Consider the following 16,959-nt stretch of genomic DNA (forward strand, 5'->3'; position numbering starts at 1 on the left):
CCTGATCCTCAACCAAACTCTCCCCCGCACCCCATGCACCCAAAAGCAGTATAGATATCTGCTGGTGACTGGCTCATGCAGCTTTATATCTGCTCCCCTATTTCCCCAAGATGGCTGGAATGTTGAACAGAACAAGCACTTTTACCTTTTGTGTCACCCCTTTTCTGCTCTTGGTGCTGCAGAAAATGTCACATGTTACACAATGTACACACTGTGCATGGTGGAATTAACCATGGTAGAGTTAAAATTGTATTTTTGATCAGGGCATGAAAGTCCAAAAAGTAAAAAAAAATGAAATACGGGGGTGTGACCTGACTGGGTATGTGAACGGACGTGCGGCTCAGAGCTCCTACAAAGATCCTGATTACCCGCTGCAGTAGCGGGCACCCGCCACTACCAGCAAGCGGATGTGTTTCCCCTGCACTTTGCCATCTTTTCGCTGTGATATGACACGCTAGAAGGCCAAGGAGAAGGAGGGAAAGAAGTGTGGTCTCGCCACTCCGGTGAAAAAAATGGCGCCGCACGCGCTGCAAAACACTCCGATGTGGCGGTGCGGCTGGAGAAATTTGCCGCTCGCCAATCCCACCAGTACACGCTCCGGATAAGAAAGATGTTAAAGAGGTAGACCGTCTGGGTACATCTGAAAATAATACTTCTGGTCTGGTGTCAGAAGTGGAGAAGGAGGTTAGTGCAGTGCAACACGGAGGGGCAATTCTGGAGGCAGAACCCACCATCAAATATGTATATGCAGCGGTGGCGCAGTGTAGCATGGCGCTCACCACATTAAACACTCACATGGGGGGCCTCAAAGAGGAAATTCTGCTCATACGACAAGATATGAGGCAAGTAAAGGAGCATCTTGGCGAAACGGAGGGCTGTGTCAGTGCTATGGAGGATCAAATGCCACCAGTAAAAAGGGATCTACAGATGTAATACATAATGTCACACTGCTCATTTCTAAATCAGATGATCTTGAAAACAGGTTGCGGCGCAATAATGTCCGAATAATTGGTGTGCCTGAACATAGAGAAGGAACGGATGCTGTGTAGTTCTTTGAAAAATGCCTTGCTGACAAAATTGGGAGAGATAAACTATCTCCGCTTTTTGCTATTGAGGGGACTCACCGTGTACCATTCCGCCAACCACCACCAGGGGAGCCGCCGGGGCCTGTTCTGATTAAAGTCCTGCATTTTAGAGATCGAGATACAATCCTGAAAGGAGCAAGAGACTGTGTGGATCTTACTGACTACTCGCTGTTCCCAGACTTCTCTGCAGAAGTCCAAAAGAGGAGAGCACGCTTCCTAGATGTCAAGAAACGACTGAGAACCCTACAACTTCCATACTCAATGATCTATCCTGCCAGACTGACAGTGGTGGCGAAAGAGAAGACACATATGTTTGATACTCCGGATGCGGCGTGTCAATGGCTGGATAAGCATGAAAAAGGACCTACGCGGCAACACCTGAAAATATGGTGTATCCTTAAAAGTAACTGAAGGACGTCCACTTCATTGAGGACTGCCGAGCCCTATAGTGTTCCCTAAAATATATATCGTTGCTGAGTTAATTTTGTATGCGGGGGAAGGGGGGTTGGGGGGATAATGTCCTCACGTCTGGGGCCTACCCCTCACTCCTTATCTTAGATGGGTCAGGGTGGTTCTGCATTGTTGCAGGTTAAAATAGTAAGGGAGGCCGGGGCCTATAGCAGAGTAGTTCGGCTGAGGCAGTTGCATTGCTTGTTTTAGTGGTCTGTTCTTACACTGCGGGCTCAGGTATTTTTTGTACCCCAGTTCCCTTGCTGTAGAGGAATATGTCTAATTTGTGTGGTTTATGTGGGTGGGGGGGTTTGGGGGGATTTTGAGACAGCGTATATGCCTACTATTGGGCCATATGGTGGCCTCACGGGGTGAGCGGCATCAGACGCCTACTTTTCTGGTTTTGGTTTGATAATGGGTTCCCTTAGGATCATTGCCTGGAAAGTGAGGGGAAAGGGTCAGACTTCTAAACGTCATGCGATCTTCCATGCTCTGCAAACATACCAACTGGCAATTCTTTGCCTATCTGAAACGCATCTTACATCTGACAAAACTCATCTGATACACAGAGCATGGATGGCGCATGAGTTTCATTCTACTTATTCTACCCATGCGCGTGGTGTTAGTATTCTAATACATAGATCTGTTACTTTTGAAGCTAGAGACACGTGCATTGACTAGAATGGAAGATTTATATGCGTAGACTGTTCTATTTTTCATTTTAGGTTGATTCTGGTGGCAGTATATTCCTCCACCGTACTCCAGGGAGGTTATGACAAAACTACTAATGTTTACAGCCAAGTTTCCTGGTGTCCCTGTACTAAAGGTGGGAGACTTTATATGCACATGGACAAGTCTTTGGACGGTTCACTCCAAATGCTAATGTACTAGGCCCCTCACCCTCAGTATTAGCCAGACTGATATCAGAGGTGGATATGTGTGATTATGGAGGGCCATGCATCGGGAAGACAGGCAATATTCTTGCTACTCTTCTTCACATAATCCCTATCTAGAATTGACCTGATGGTTGGTTCCCTGTCCTTATTGGAACTTGTCCAAGAGGTCTCTTACCTCTCCTGGAGTGTATCTGACCACTCTCCCATTCTGGCCCAATTTGGCCTTTGAATACATTCTGGCTTCAGCTCGTGGATACTGGCGGTACCATCTCTAATGCACTGGTGACATTTTTCACTTCCAATATTGGAACTGCCACTATACCAATAGTATGGGATGCAATGAAGGCATATATAAGAGGTGTCTATATTAAAAGTATTATTGACCACTGAATTCAAATATATAACAAACCCAACGCAGGAAAATGCAGCTAATAGGAAGGAGGCGCAAGGGCTATTAAAGGAACATCTAATGGAAAAAGCTGGGGATAAACGTTTTTTTAGGACCCAGAGGTATTTTATGGAAGGTAAGAGTGCTGGTCATTTATTAGCCACTGTTATTAAAGCACAATCTGGCCCCTCCTGTTTAACTTCTATAAAGGATGTACATTGGGACCTAATTACCGGGGATAAGGCAATTTTGGGGGTATTCCATGCTCACTTTAAGGACGTCTATCGGTCTAGACTGACAGTCAGCCTGACGGATAGAGAGAGGTATCTGATGGATATTTCCTTACCCATTTTAACTGTGGAGCATAGGGAGCTGTTGGATGGCGATATCCGGCTGAAGGAACTTGAGTGGCGTTGAGATCTTTTCCTAATGAAAAGGCACCTGGGGGAAATGGCTTGCCGGTGGAGTTTTATAAGAAGCACTAGGAGTTTCTTCTCCCGCACCTACTTAATGTTTTTATGGACTCATATTGGGCAGGTACTTTACCCAGTTCGATGAGAGAGGCAATTGTGGTAGAGCTTCCAAAACCAGGCAAGGATCCTACACAGGTAGACTCTTATCGTCCTATTTCACTGTTAACGGCAGACGTAAAAGTCTTGGCCAAGGTTCTAGCTAATAGATAATTAAATGTTGTTTGTAATATTATTCATAAAGACCAATCTGGCTTCATGCCGGGAAAATCTACATCCTTAAATCTTAGACGCCTGTTCTTGAATCTCCAGTTGGATAAGGAGGAAGAGGCTGTGATCTCACTTGATGCTGACAAAGCTTTTGATAGCGTCGAGTGGGATTACCTTTGGGCAGTTTTGTCCAAAATGGGATTTGGCCCGATTTTCATAAAATGGGTGCAACTTCTCTGTAGCCAACCTAGGATTAGAGTAAGGGGGACAAGGCAGGGCTGCCCATTGTCGTCTCTCTTATTTGCTATAGCGATAGAAAAGTTGGTTTGCCTCCTTAGAGCCACAACGATTTTCCGGGGCCTTAAAAGGGGGGACTTGGAGGAGCGTGTATCGCTATATGCAGATGATATGCTACTATATGCAGGTGATCTCTTCCATAGACCCTATTATCTAATTTATCTGAATTTGGCAGGCAGTCTGGACTGCTTATCAACTGGAATAAGTCTGTGATATGCCCATTGTCCCCGGTCCCTGATCATACTAAACTTAAAAAGGACCTTTCGTTACAATAAAAAATCTAAACTAAGTATGCTGACATGGAGAGCGGCACCCAGGGATCTCCCTGCACTTACTATTATCCCTGGTTGCCGCTCCGTTCTCCCGGTATAGGCTCCAGTATCTTCAGATTTTCAGCCGAAAATCTGAAGATACCGGAGCCTATACCGGGAGAATGGAGCGGCGCCCGGGGATAATAGTAAGTGCAGGGAGATCCCTAGGGTGACGCTCTCCATGTCAGCATACTTAGTTTTGATTTTTTATTGTAACGAAAGGTCCTTTTTAAGGTAGTTATCCTCATTTAAGGATCTGGGAGTTGACATCTCCATCAATCCCCATAGATACATACCAGATAATTGACTGCCTCTACTAACTAAGTTTAAAACTAAGGCTGCGGCATAAACTGCACATATCCCTAGTGCAGGCATCCTCAAACTGTGGCCCTCCAGCTGTTGTAAAACTACAACTCCCACAATGCCCTGCCGTAGGCTGAGACCTGTAGGCTGTTCAGGCATGCTGGGAGTTGTACTTTTGCAACAGCTGGAGGGCCGCAGTTTGAGGATGCCTGCCCTAGTGGGTAGGGGTAACCTAATTAAAATGGTGCCGCAACTCTTATATGTGCTCCATAATTCTCCAATGTGGATCCCTGCACATTAGTCTACTTTAACACTGGCGTTTTGGCTTTCAGTTTGTGAGATCCGTTCAGGACTCTCACAAGCGGCCCAAAACGGATCAGTTTGCATTTTAATGCATTCTGAATGGAAAAGTATCCGCTCAGAATGCATCAGTTCAGTCTCTATTCCACTTTGGAGACAGACAGCAAAACGCTGCTTGCAGCGTTTTGTTGTCCGTCTGATGAAACTGATGAGCCAAACTGACACAATAGAAAACGGATCTGTCCTCTATTGACTTTCAATGGTGTTCAAGATGGATCCGGCTATGTTAAAGATAATACAAACGTATCCGTTCTGAACGGATACAGACGGTTGTATTATCTGAACGGATCCATCCATGATGGATCCGCACAAAACGCAAGTGTGACAGGAAACTTATTTTTAAAAAATACAGCAAATATTTCAGTTCCTGTTGTGGAAGGATAAGAGAAGTAGAATTAAATATGAAACTCTACAGAGGGCCAAGGATGCGGGTGGGTTGGCGCTGCCTAACTCCTTACTATACTTCCTTTCAGCTCAGCTGCAACACTTTAAGGGATGGAATACGGTGGGGGGAGTGAGGAGAGGGGGTAGGCTAGTTGCATAGGCGTCTGGTTGTTATTCGCCATAAGCAGTCCTGGAGGCGGGCGATGTAGACCTTAGGTTTAAATCTGCTCCACTTTTGGGGCTTATGAGGAAGGTGTGGACTAAGGCTGGAGAGATCTTGGGTATCTCAGGACTGTTGAATATTTCTCCCATCTGGAATAATCCTCTTCTATCTGAATTATCCCAATTAACGGGGTTCTCCCAATGGGGAAGAAATCGGATCTGGGATATTGGCCAGTTATACTCCCAGCGACTTCTTAAGCAGTTCCAGCAGCTCTGTTCTGAGTTTGGCCTCCCCTCCACGCACTTCTATAAATACTTGCAGCTAGGCACGCGTTGGATGCGCAGTCCAGGGTTTCCTCACTACAGTACACGACTAATCAGACGCTCGATGTTGTGGTGGCAACAGGGTCTGTAAAAGAAGCCATCTCAAAAGTCTCTTTTTCACTGCATGAGGACTACCTGAAAAAATTCTTGACTCAGATTAAAGGATGGGAAAAGGATGTGGGAACAATTGCTGACACCCAGTGGGAAGAAGTGCTCGTATTAATCCCTTAGTGAAGTAGCTAGGCTATCGCAGCTGTTTATGCTATATAGAGTATATAAAACCCTGGTCTAATATATATATAGCTGAGTGTATGTGTGTGTATGTATATGTCCGCTAAAGGAATCTGCACTGTCGCATTTACAATCCCCAAATTTGGCACACAGGTACATTAGGTGTCCGGGAAGGTTTTAGACCAGGTCTCAGCTCTCTAGGACGTACCATTCCCGAGATATTCTCAAAAAATGCATTAGCCAATAGAAGCTTGGTCACCTGACCGTTATCAGCCAATAGAAGCTCTCAGGTCCTCCAGCCTCCACATACAGTTTTACTTCAGGTTTCCATAACAACCCAGCCATTTATCTTCACTGCTGTAGGAGAGCTTTAAAGTAAATCTGTCACCAGGATAATTGCTATTGAAGTAAAGCCATGGCCTAATAGCACTTAGTACCTTATTTCCAGATGTGGCTTTGTTACAGCAATAGATGTTTTAATCCTCTGAAAATCCAGTTTATTTGATATGCAAATGAGACAGTAAGGTGCCCAGAGGGGCGTTACTCTTGCAGGAAGGAGCCTAGACACACCCCCTGCCACAATGTGTCCACCCTCAAAAGACTTAAAACCCCGCCCCCAGGTCCGTTAAGCCCTTCCCCTCCCACTCCTGAGCCGACTGGGATTGAAAAAATGAAGGTAAAAATCAACTTCTATCAGCTGCAGGGGTGGGAGGGAGGACGACTTTCTCCCTGCAGCTCACACTCACTTAGGCTCCATTCAGACGTCCGTAGTGCATTGCGGATCCGCAATACACCCAGCCGGCACCCCCATAGAAATGCATATTCTTGTCCGCAATTGCGAACAAGAATAGGACATGCTCTATTTTTTTCCGGAGCTGCAGACCGGAAGATCGGGGCCGTGCTCCGGAAATGCGGATGCGGACAGCACACTGTGTGCTGTCCGCATCTCTTCCGGCCTCATAAAGAATGAATGGGTCCGCACCTGTTCCACGTAATTGCGGAACAGATGCGGACCCATTCTACGGACGTGTGAATGGACCCTTAGAGTGAGCTGTTCAAAAGGACACACCCCCTATCCAGTTAGGCCATGCCCCCTCCCACTCCTCAGCCGGCTGATTGAAAAAATTAAGTTAAAAATCAACTTCTAGGTCCCTCTAAGCCACGCCCATATCTGGTTAGGCCACGCCGCCCCCTCCACTCCTTAGCCGCAAGGGTGGGAGGGAGTGTGACTTTCTCCCTGCAGCTCACGCTCAGACAGTACAGTGCTGCTGTCTTAGAGTGAGCTGTTCAAAAGGTCCAGTAAAGGCCACTGTTAAGGGGGCGGGCCCCTGTGGAGGTCACTGTCAAGGGGGTGGTATGCTGTGAAAGTCACTGTTAAAGGGGAAGGCTGCTGTAAAGGTCAAAGTTAAGTGGGTGGGCTGCTGTGGAGGTCCAATTTTAAGGGATGGGGCACTGTGGAGGTCAATGTTTTGGGGGCGGGGTGCTGTAGAAGTCACTGTTATAGTGGATAGTGTTGATATCTTTTAACGACACACACAAACATTAAATTAAATAGATTAAATATACCCGAGCGAAGCCAGGTCCTTCAGCTAGTATATATAAAATTAGGTATAGAACTGACTCCTGCTGTCCGAAGTGTGGGGAGGCAGGGGCTGACCTATTTCATATGCTGTGGAGCTGTGATAGTCTGAGAGTATACTGCCATGACGTTGTACAAGTAATAAATAAAACATACAGTGCAAACGTCTCCCCGATCCCAAAATGTGTCTGCTTGGTATCTTTGAAGCGGACAGCTTACAGCCGCCGATTTTTAAAGGTATTAACAGAATGCTATACCAGGCTATGCCGCGAAATAGATTCAGCGGCTTCCTCCAAATATAGCAGAGTTTGGAAAGGGGGGGTGTATCTCAAACTAAATTGCCTTTCAACATTTGAGAGTATTTGGGGTCTCTGGATACACAGATCCAGTAAGTAGTCCTTGGCTGGCTCCTAATAGAGGCATAGTACGCATTATGGGGTAACATTGCTTAATGTGTTAGGTGAGTGGAGGCTATTGATAGAATGCTGCCGCTGCCGCCCGTGTTCTCTCATTAATAGACAAAGTAATGTATGCTATTCTTACCTGCCGCTATTTATGTACAGGTTATGTTGCCCTTTCCTTCCGACCGCACATCCAAGCCCTTTCCACCACCTGCCGCCTCCAACTCAAAAACATCTCCCGCATCCGTGCTTTCCTTAACTTTGAATCTGCGAAAATGCTCGTACATGCCCTCATTATCTCCCGCCTAGACTACTGCAACATTCTCCCCTTGGCCTTCCATCTAGCACTCTCGCACCCCTCCAATCTATCCTCAACTCTGCTGCCCGACTAATCCACCTCTCACCTTATTACTCCTCTGCCTCTCCCCTCTGCCAATCCCTTCACTGGCTCCCCATTGCCCAACGAATCCACTTCAAAGTACTAACAAACACATACAAGGCCGTCCATAACCTGTCCCCTCCCTACATCTCTGAGCTACTTTCCCGATACACCCCCACACGCACTCTCCGATCCTCACAAGACCTCCTTCTCTCCTCTCCTCTTATCGCCTCTTCCAACAATCGACTCCAAGATTTCTCCCATGCATCCCCCATACTCTGGAACTCGCTACCCCAACATATCAGACTCTCACCTACAGTGGAATCCTTCAAAAGAAACCTGAAAACCCACCTCTTCAGACAAGCCTACAACCAGTGACCCTGCTGCCTCTATACCGCCATGACCAACTTAACCCGCCCCTACTGGGTCCTTCTCCCATACCATGTAGATTGTAAGCCCTCACGGGCAGGGCCCTCTCTCCTTCTGTACCAGTTTGTAACTCATCATGTTTATGATTAGTGAAATTGTCTGTGTTATGTATGTGCACCCCGTATCATATGTACAGCGCTATGGAATGAATGGCGCTTTAATAATAAATAATAATAATAATAATAATAATAATAAAGACTGTTATGTTTTCTGTCTCGGGGGGGATTGCACTCAAGGTTAATTATTTGACTAATTATGATTGAATTGTCTACACAATGTCTTTTTTAATCCAAATGACTTGTATCTTGTGATCTGAAGTGCACTTGTTTTGTACATGTTTTATAAAAAAGAAAATCTTTTAATCAATAAAAATTATCTGATAAAAAAAAAAAATGAAGAAATACAGCATCCCCATAGACCATAATGTACATCTTTTTGTGCCACAAAGGCTTCATCTACCTGAAGATCCTGTGGGACACTGTGATTTTCCCCTGGGTGATCCTGGACATACAGAGGGCTGGGACATCTCTCTGGTAAATTGTTCTTACTGGATCCATCTATAGAAAACAGACACAGAAACTGGATGCATATATGTGATGATCAGATGATGGGGTATCTAGGAGACCTTTAATACTGCTCTCTCTTCTACCATCAAAGAAATCGCTTACCAGGTGATGTGAGGGTCTGCTGTTTCTCCATCATGATAACCTCATGAAGCTTAGAAGACAATAGAAGCTAATGCAGTAACATAGTGTAATGCGCTAATGACTAGAAAAGAATACTCTGCACTCACCTGGGTTGACATCTTCATTCACTTCCTCATTTTTTAACTCATCAGTCTCTAAGTCAATTTCATCTTCCTCTGTAACTTCAACTTTAATATGAATCAGATCTTCGCCCTGAAGAAACAAAAAACATAAATCAGTTTGGTTTAACCCCCTTCCACCCCAGGCCAGTTTTCACCTTAAGAACTGAGCCATTTTTTGGCCCAATGTGACGTGTCACTTTATGTGGTAATAATTTTGTAACACTTTTACTTATCCAAAGAAAGAGTATTAGGTCAGTACCACACGTGAGCACAATGGGGGTTCAACTCGCCGGGATAACAAGTTGGTGGTGCTCATTGGTAAAAAGTGAAGGCATGAACGAAAATCCAATCAATGTAGATAATCCACGGCACTCGGCCGACTCAATATTTATTACCCTGATTCCGCAGTTTACAGAAACACCCATGTGGTTGTACACTGCTGTATGGGCACAAAACAGGACGCAGAAGGGAAGGTGCAGCATATGGATTTTGGAGAGCAGATTTCACTGGGATAATTTTAAGTTGCCAAGTCACAATTGGAGACCACCTGATGCACCTCTACAGTAAAAACTCCCCAAAAAATATGGGATAAGGTGACAGCTTTATTGGTGCTATTTGGGGCACAGTTTATTTTATATTTTTTACAGCATTCGGCCTCATGCACATGACCGTGGTGTGTTTTGTGGTCCACAAATCGCGGATCGGCAAAACACGGATGGCGTCCGTGCACGTTCCGCAATTTGCAGAACGGCACGGACAGCCTTTAATATAAATGCCTATTCTTGTCCGCAAACCAAAGCGGGGCCACGGAATGGAAAAACGGATGTGGACAGCACACAAAACGGCGGCTCGGATGTGGGCCAAAAACAACGGCCGTGTGCATGAGGCCTTCATCTGAGGGGGTAGGTCATGTGATATTTTTATGGCGCCGCTGGTTATGGACGTGGCAATATGCAATATGTCTAATTTTGTTAACGTTTTTTTATTAAAAACCATTTGATGAAGGGAAAGGGGCACTTTTTTACTGTAAAGCTTTATTTTTTTAAACCACTTTTTTTTTTTTTTTTTACCTTTTTTCACTTTTTTTTTTGTCCCACTACAGGGACTTCAACATTTCTACATTGAAATTGTCAGTTTCACACTGGGGACTGGGTCTCACAGACTTCCATACATGGCAGACCCTGAGGCCTTTGTCACCGCAGCACGGGAACCCAATGGAAAGGTAGAGAGAGCCACCTCCGTTTGCGATCCTCTTCTATGCCATGGTCAGTGCTGATCATGGCATAAAAGGGGTTAATCACCCGGAATCAGCACTTACAACAATATCGGCGGCACAGCATTGGTGCCCCCCCCCCGCCCCCCCGATCATCATGACATATTAGTACGTCAATTTGCGGGAAGTCACTTCTCGCCGTGACGTCACCAAGGGGTTAATTAGAGGATCTTAAAATTTTATGAGACCTCAGTTTAAGGCTACTTTCACATCAGCTTGTTGGCATTGCGGTTTTGAGATGCGGCAGAGAATTTCAAAACCAGGACAAAATGGTTCAGTTTAGGGCCAATGTATTGTCAATGAGGTTCAGCATCCATCACCTATTGACTTACATTGTTTTTAGTGAAAGATGCGATTTCAATTTAGGGTACTTTCACACTAGCGTTTTTCTTTTCGGGCATAGAGTTCCGTCACAGGGGCTCTATACCGGAAAAGAACTGATCAGGCATATCACCATGCATTCTGAATGGAGAGTAATCCGTTCAGTTTGCATCAGGATGTCTTTAGTTCAGTCGTTTTGACTGATCAGGCAAAAGAGAAAACCGCAGCATGCTACGGTTTTCTCTCCGGCCAAAAAAACTGAAGACATGCCTGAACGCCGGATCCGGCATTTTTCCCCATAGGAATGTATTAGCGCCGGATCCGGCATTCAGAATACCGGATCCGTCGTTCCAGCATGCGCATGCGCAGATCGGTAAAAATGAGAAAAATGTACAAGACGGATCCGTCGGTCCGCATGACAAGCGGAGAGACGGATCCGTCCTTGCAATGCATTTGTGAGACGGATCCGCATCCGGATCCGTCTCACAAATGCTTTCAGGCAGCAGCAAATCGGCGGATCCGGCGGCCAGTTCCGACGACGGAACTGCCCGCCGGATCACACTGCCGCAAGTGTGGAAGTAGCCTTAACACAACTGCCTCCTAACGGAGTGGATGCATCCTAATGTGTTAAATTAAACAGAACCATTTTTGTCCATTGTTGAGATCCTCTGCTGGATCTCAAAACCAGAAACTAAAGCGCAGATGTGAAGGTAGCCTCAGTTACCTGATCATCCTGAAGCTCACAGTGATCGTCCTCTGAACTACCCTGAGAATACAGAGGGCTGGAACATCTCTCTGGTGGATTTCCCTTACTGGACCCATCTGTAAGAAACACACACAGAGCGACTGAGTGCATTGTGTGAATGTGATGATCAGATAATGGGAGTATCTAGGTGACCCTCAAAAATGCTCTCCTTTACCAGGAGACGTGTGAGGCTGGTGGTCCTCCATCATAACGTCCTTGTACAGATCCTTGTGTCCTTCTAAATACTCCCACTCCTCCATGGAGAGACAGATGCTGACATCCTGACACCTTACAAGAACCTGACACACACAATCATCAGTCATCATCCAGACATATTAACCCTTGTGTTACTGTATAATGTCCCAGCATTCCGCTCACCTCTCCAGTCAGCAGCTCAATGATCTTGTTGGTGAGGTCTAAGATCTTCTGCTTGTTGGTTTTCTCAGGTATCAGCGAGTGAGGTGGAGGCTCCATGATAGGGCTCTGAGTCCTACTCCATCCTCCTGGGGTATGGGAGTGGCTTCTGGGGTCCACTATTTGTCTAGATGTTTTCTTCACTACTGTGTAATCCTGCGTATGAGAACAAATATGAATACAAATTTACTCTTCAATAAATGACAAAAAAGATGCATCAATGTACAATCCTAACTACAGATGGTGTAGCATTTATTGTGACTGACTTTTGCTAGTACTGTGTCAATACAAGGGCTGATTGTGATTGTTCTGCCATTTTAATTTAGGTTTATTCAATAAATATGACCCATTGGCAGGAGTGGCAAGTCTTAAAGGGGTTGTCCATCCAGTATGTATATTAAGTCAGAATGACCTCACCAATCTGCCGCTGCTCTCGTTCTGGCACTTATTGTCTTTGCTTCCTGGTCCCTCGAAATGACCACTCAGCCAATCACTGGCTTGGGTGGTCACCGCTGAAGACAGTGTTTGGCTGAACAGTCATTTCCTGTGTGTCAATAAGGACCGGTAAATAGATACCAGCAGGGACTAGGATAGTGTCACAACAGGAGCAGGAGTGTATTGGTGAGTTGAGTATCACTTCTTTTATTTTACTTTTTTATGTTATTCTAACCCTTTTTAAAATAAAGAAATACCAGCCGCACAACTCCGTTAAATAATAAAATAATCCAATCCTGTGAAACTTTACAGTTTTTATAGATAATGCAGCTTTCATCTAAAAGAATCTTGACAGAAGACTTCAGCCAAGGCCTAAGATGCATATTTGATGTACACTGGCAGAAAATGAAAGAAGATTGAGCGGAGCCAACAAAGTATAAACTGCTAGTGGTTATTGGTCAATGATTGAACAACCAAGAGGGGATATGTTGAGGCAGGGTCACATTAATACTGGGTGGCAGCTCCCCTTGCTGTGATACAGGCTGCCACTTTGGCATGGTAACAGCCATACAGATGCTGTCTTTCCAAGCTCTTTCAACTTGGACTCGTAGTTCGGCTAAGGTGGTGGTTGGCTGGCGCACATGGGAGATTCGATTGTAGCAGTAAAGGGATGAACAGCACTCCTTGGCATCAATGTAGTGGGTGCACGTCACCAGGGCGTGGTAAAAAGCCCCCAATGTAGAGTACATATAGGTTAAAAAAATGCTTGACAAAGGATATCTAAGCCGAAATGTTGCATCTGGATTAAATTCCATCATTTTGGACGTGCTATCTCCATTTTTTTTTTTTTTTTTTTGGGGCACATGGGAGATCTGTCACCCCTTCTAGTCCCAGACATTCTCGATGGGGAACAGATCTGACGATCGAGCTGGTCAGGGGAGCTGCTGGACACCACATCTCCTAATCAAGTCAAAAAAGGCAGTAGGACTGGTTCCACTATGTCCTGGACATGTCAAAAGCTGGTCAATGTTCCATCCTCAAATATAGCCACGGTAGCTAATGGTGCCCCACACAATTATATGTAGGGTTTGTCCTTTGTTTCTCTGCACTATGCATAATTGCAGTAGGCGCTCTCCAGCCCGCCCGCAAACTGTGATGTGGCCGTCATTAGTATCAAGACAGAACCTCCTTTCATCATTGAACACCATTGTTAGCCATGCATGCCTCCTATGAGCTATCTCACAGCACCAGTGCAGGCGCTCTTGGTGACGATGAGAGGTCAGTAGTAAACAAACTAATGGAGTATGTCAATACGGTTCTGCAGTCACTGTAAAACCAGTTTATGATGCCGTGGCTGTCCTTTGAGATAGAACAGTTTTCCTTACGGTGATCTTGGTGTGCACCTGTCTGTCTTGACTCTCCAGAACTCTTGCTACGTGTGAGACTGCCTACAAACCTCTGACCACTATCAACACCACCAATGCTCTACAGAAACTTCTCATAAAATCTTTTCTGCTTCTCGAAGTACCATTATATGGTCCTTTTCAAAGTCTGTTAATTGCACAAACGGTGAACCCTTTCAACAACCCCAAAACAACAGTGATGTAATAGAGAAGACGAAAAACAGTGCTGTCATATGAAAAACAACAACAGTGATGCCAGACTAATAAAAAGTCTGTAGAGCATCTGGATGCAAAGTAAGGACCTTGGAACGTTGATAACTACATGTAAAACCCACCAGCCCTGCCACCATGTATAAATAGCAAAAAAAAAAAAATCTTAACAGGCTTTTCTGAGATTTTAGTATGGATCGGTGGGGGTCCGACATCCATGACCCCCTCCGATCAGCTGTGTGAGAAGGCATTGGAGCTCCTGGGAGTGCTGCGGCCTTCTCCGTGCTCACCAAGCACAGTGTTGTACATTGTATAGCGTCTGTGCTTCGTATTGCAGCTTAGCTCCAAGAAGGCCATGGCGCTACTGCGAGCGCCGCTGCCTTCTCAAACAGCTGATTGGCGGGGGCCCCAGGTGTCGGACTCTCACTGATCAGATACTGATGACCTATCCTATTCCTCCTAGAAATGTATGCATAAATTGACAACTGGACGTTACCAGTTGGAGGTGTGCCCCTGCACTGTCTGAAATTATCCAATCAGTGCTGACAAAAAGTGACACCCCTTTGAGAACAAAATGGTACCACCCGATCGTACATTTCTTGATAAATATTCAGAAGGAATAACAGAGGACCATAAAAATGCAGATTTCTAAGAACAATTGTTCAGGATCGTTTTTTTCATGGGGAATACACAAACTCACTAAACCAGGCATCCTCAAACTGCGGCCCTCCAGCTTTTGCAAAACTACAACTCCCAGCATGCCCGAGCAGCCTACAGGTATCAGCCTACAGCAGGGCATTGTGGGAGTTGTAGTTTACAACAGCTGGAGGGCCGCAGTTTGAGGGTGCCTGCACTAAACCAATCATCATGAGTGGTAACAGGTCTTCATTATTAGAAATAAGAGTAAACTCATAGTGATGTAATTCCCAGAATCCCACACCTCTCCAGTGATTCCCTTGTGATATTTAAAGGGCACCTGTCAGCAGATTTGTACCTATGAGACTGTCTGACCTGTTACATGTGCACTTGGCAGCTGAAGGCATCTGTGTTGGTCCCATGTTCATATGTGTCCGCATTACTGAGAAAAATTATGTTTTAATATATGCAAATGACCTTCTAGGGGCAATGGGGGCATTGCCGTTACTCCTAGAGGCTCTGCTCTCTCTGCAACTGTCGCGCCCTCTGTACTTTGATTGACAGGTCCAGGTGTGATGAAATTTACACTGCCTGTCAGTGAAAGTGCAGAGTGTGTGACACTTGCAGAGACAGCAGAGCCTCTAGGTGTAATGGCAACGCCCCCATTGCTCCTAGAGGCTCATTTGCATAAATCAAAACAAAATTTTTCTTAGCAATGCGGGCACATATGAACATAGCCCAACACAGATACACGTCTTACATGTGGAGCAGAATTTTGGGTGGATTTGCAGTGGACTTCGCCAATACATTACATAGAGTGAAACCTCATGCACCCTGCTGCCGCTGTAATATGCTGCAGAATATCCACTTACAAATCTGGATGGAAAATCTGCAGCATTTCTGCTACATGTGGACATAGCCTAAAAGGAAAAACAGTGAGGTCACGTGAGGTCATCCCCAAAATCCCTCACCTCCCCAGTCAGCAGGTAGATGATCTCTAAGGTGAGGGTTAATATCCCCTCGGTAATGTGCCTCTTGTTCTTGTCCATCTTCACTACAGGATACTTCCTTAAAGCCAGGCTTCCATGTTACATGACTGCTCGACTCAACCTAGAAATAAATCACATAAAACTGATATTATAATGATAGACTACAGAGAAAAATAGAGGACCCCTCTGTTCTTATAATACCCATACGAGACACCAAAGTCTGCTTCTTCTGTGTTCAGGAAGCCAGAGACAGACAGGACACCAGAGTGTGCTCCTCCTGTATTATAATAACAGACAGGACACCAGAGTCTGCTCCTCCTGTATTATAATAACAGACAGGACACCAGAGTCTGCTCCTCCTGTATAATAATAACAGACAGGACACCAGAGTCTGCTCCTCCTGTATTATAATAACAGACAGGACACCAGAGTCTGCTCCTCCTGTAGTATAATAACAGACAGGACACCAGAGTCTGCTCCTCCTGTATTATAATAACAGACAGGACACCACAGTCTGCTCCTCCTGTAGTATAATAACAGACAGGACACCAGAGTCTGCTCCTCCTGTAGTATAATAACAGACAGGACACCAGAGTCTGCTCCTCCTGTATTATAACAACAGACAGGACACCACAGTCTGCTCCTCCTGTATTATAATAACAGACAGGACACCACAGTCTGCTCCTCCTGTATTATAATAACAGACAGGACACCAGAGTCTGCTCCTCCTGTAGTATAATAACAGACAGGACACCAGAGTCTGCTCCTCCTGTAGTATAATAACAGACAGGACACCAGAGTCTGCTCCTCCTGTATTATAATAACAGACAGGACACCAGAGTCTGCTCCTCCTGTATTATACTAACAGACAGGACACCAGAGTCTGCTCCTCCTGTATTATAATAACAGACAGGACACCAGAGTCTGCTCCTCCTGTATTATAATAACAGACAGGACACCAGAGTCTGCTCCTCCTGTATTATAATAACAGACAGGACACCACAGTCTGCTCCTCCTGTATTATAATAACAGACAGGACACCAGAGTCTGCTCCTCCTGTAGTATA

The 16,959-nt window shown here is 45.3% G+C and overlaps 1 protein-coding gene across 5 annotated transcripts in view; it reads right to left on the reverse strand.

The window, feature by feature from the left end:
• Positions 1-16,244, reverse strand: part of LOC122922579 (oocyte zinc finger protein XlCOF7.1-like) — a 29,761-nt gene extending 13,517 nt beyond the window's left edge. For 3 of the 5 annotated variants that reach the window (XR_006387144.1, XM_044273239.1, XM_044273242.1), the window contains exons 1-6: positions 15,876-16,244; positions 12,185-12,376; positions 11,982-12,105; positions 11,786-11,907; positions 9,453-9,558; positions 9,119-9,216 (exon numbers count right to left, since the gene is read on the reverse strand). Coding sequence is in view for 4 of the 5 variants with exons in the window: in XM_044273239.1 (XP_044129174.1) it covers positions 9,119-9,216; positions 9,453-9,558; positions 11,786-11,907; positions 11,982-12,105; positions 12,185-12,376; positions 15,876-15,953 (720 nt within the window). In the remaining variant the exon portion in view is untranslated. The remainder of the gene's footprint in view (positions 1-9,118; positions 9,217-9,452; positions 9,559-11,785; positions 11,908-11,981; positions 12,106-12,184; positions 12,377-15,875) is intronic. The other 2 variants (XM_044273240.1, XM_044273241.1) reach the window with 2 other exon arrangements.
• Between the last annotated feature and the right edge of the window lie 715 nt (positions 16,245-16,959).

This window comes from Bufo gargarizans, unplaced genomic scaffold, assembly GCF_014858855.1.
Source record: "Bufo gargarizans isolate SCDJY-AF-19 unplaced genomic scaffold, ASM1485885v1 fragScaff_scaffold_503_pilon, whole genome shotgun sequence".
NCBI lineage: Eukaryota > Metazoa > Chordata > Amphibia > Anura > Bufonidae > Bufo > Bufo gargarizans.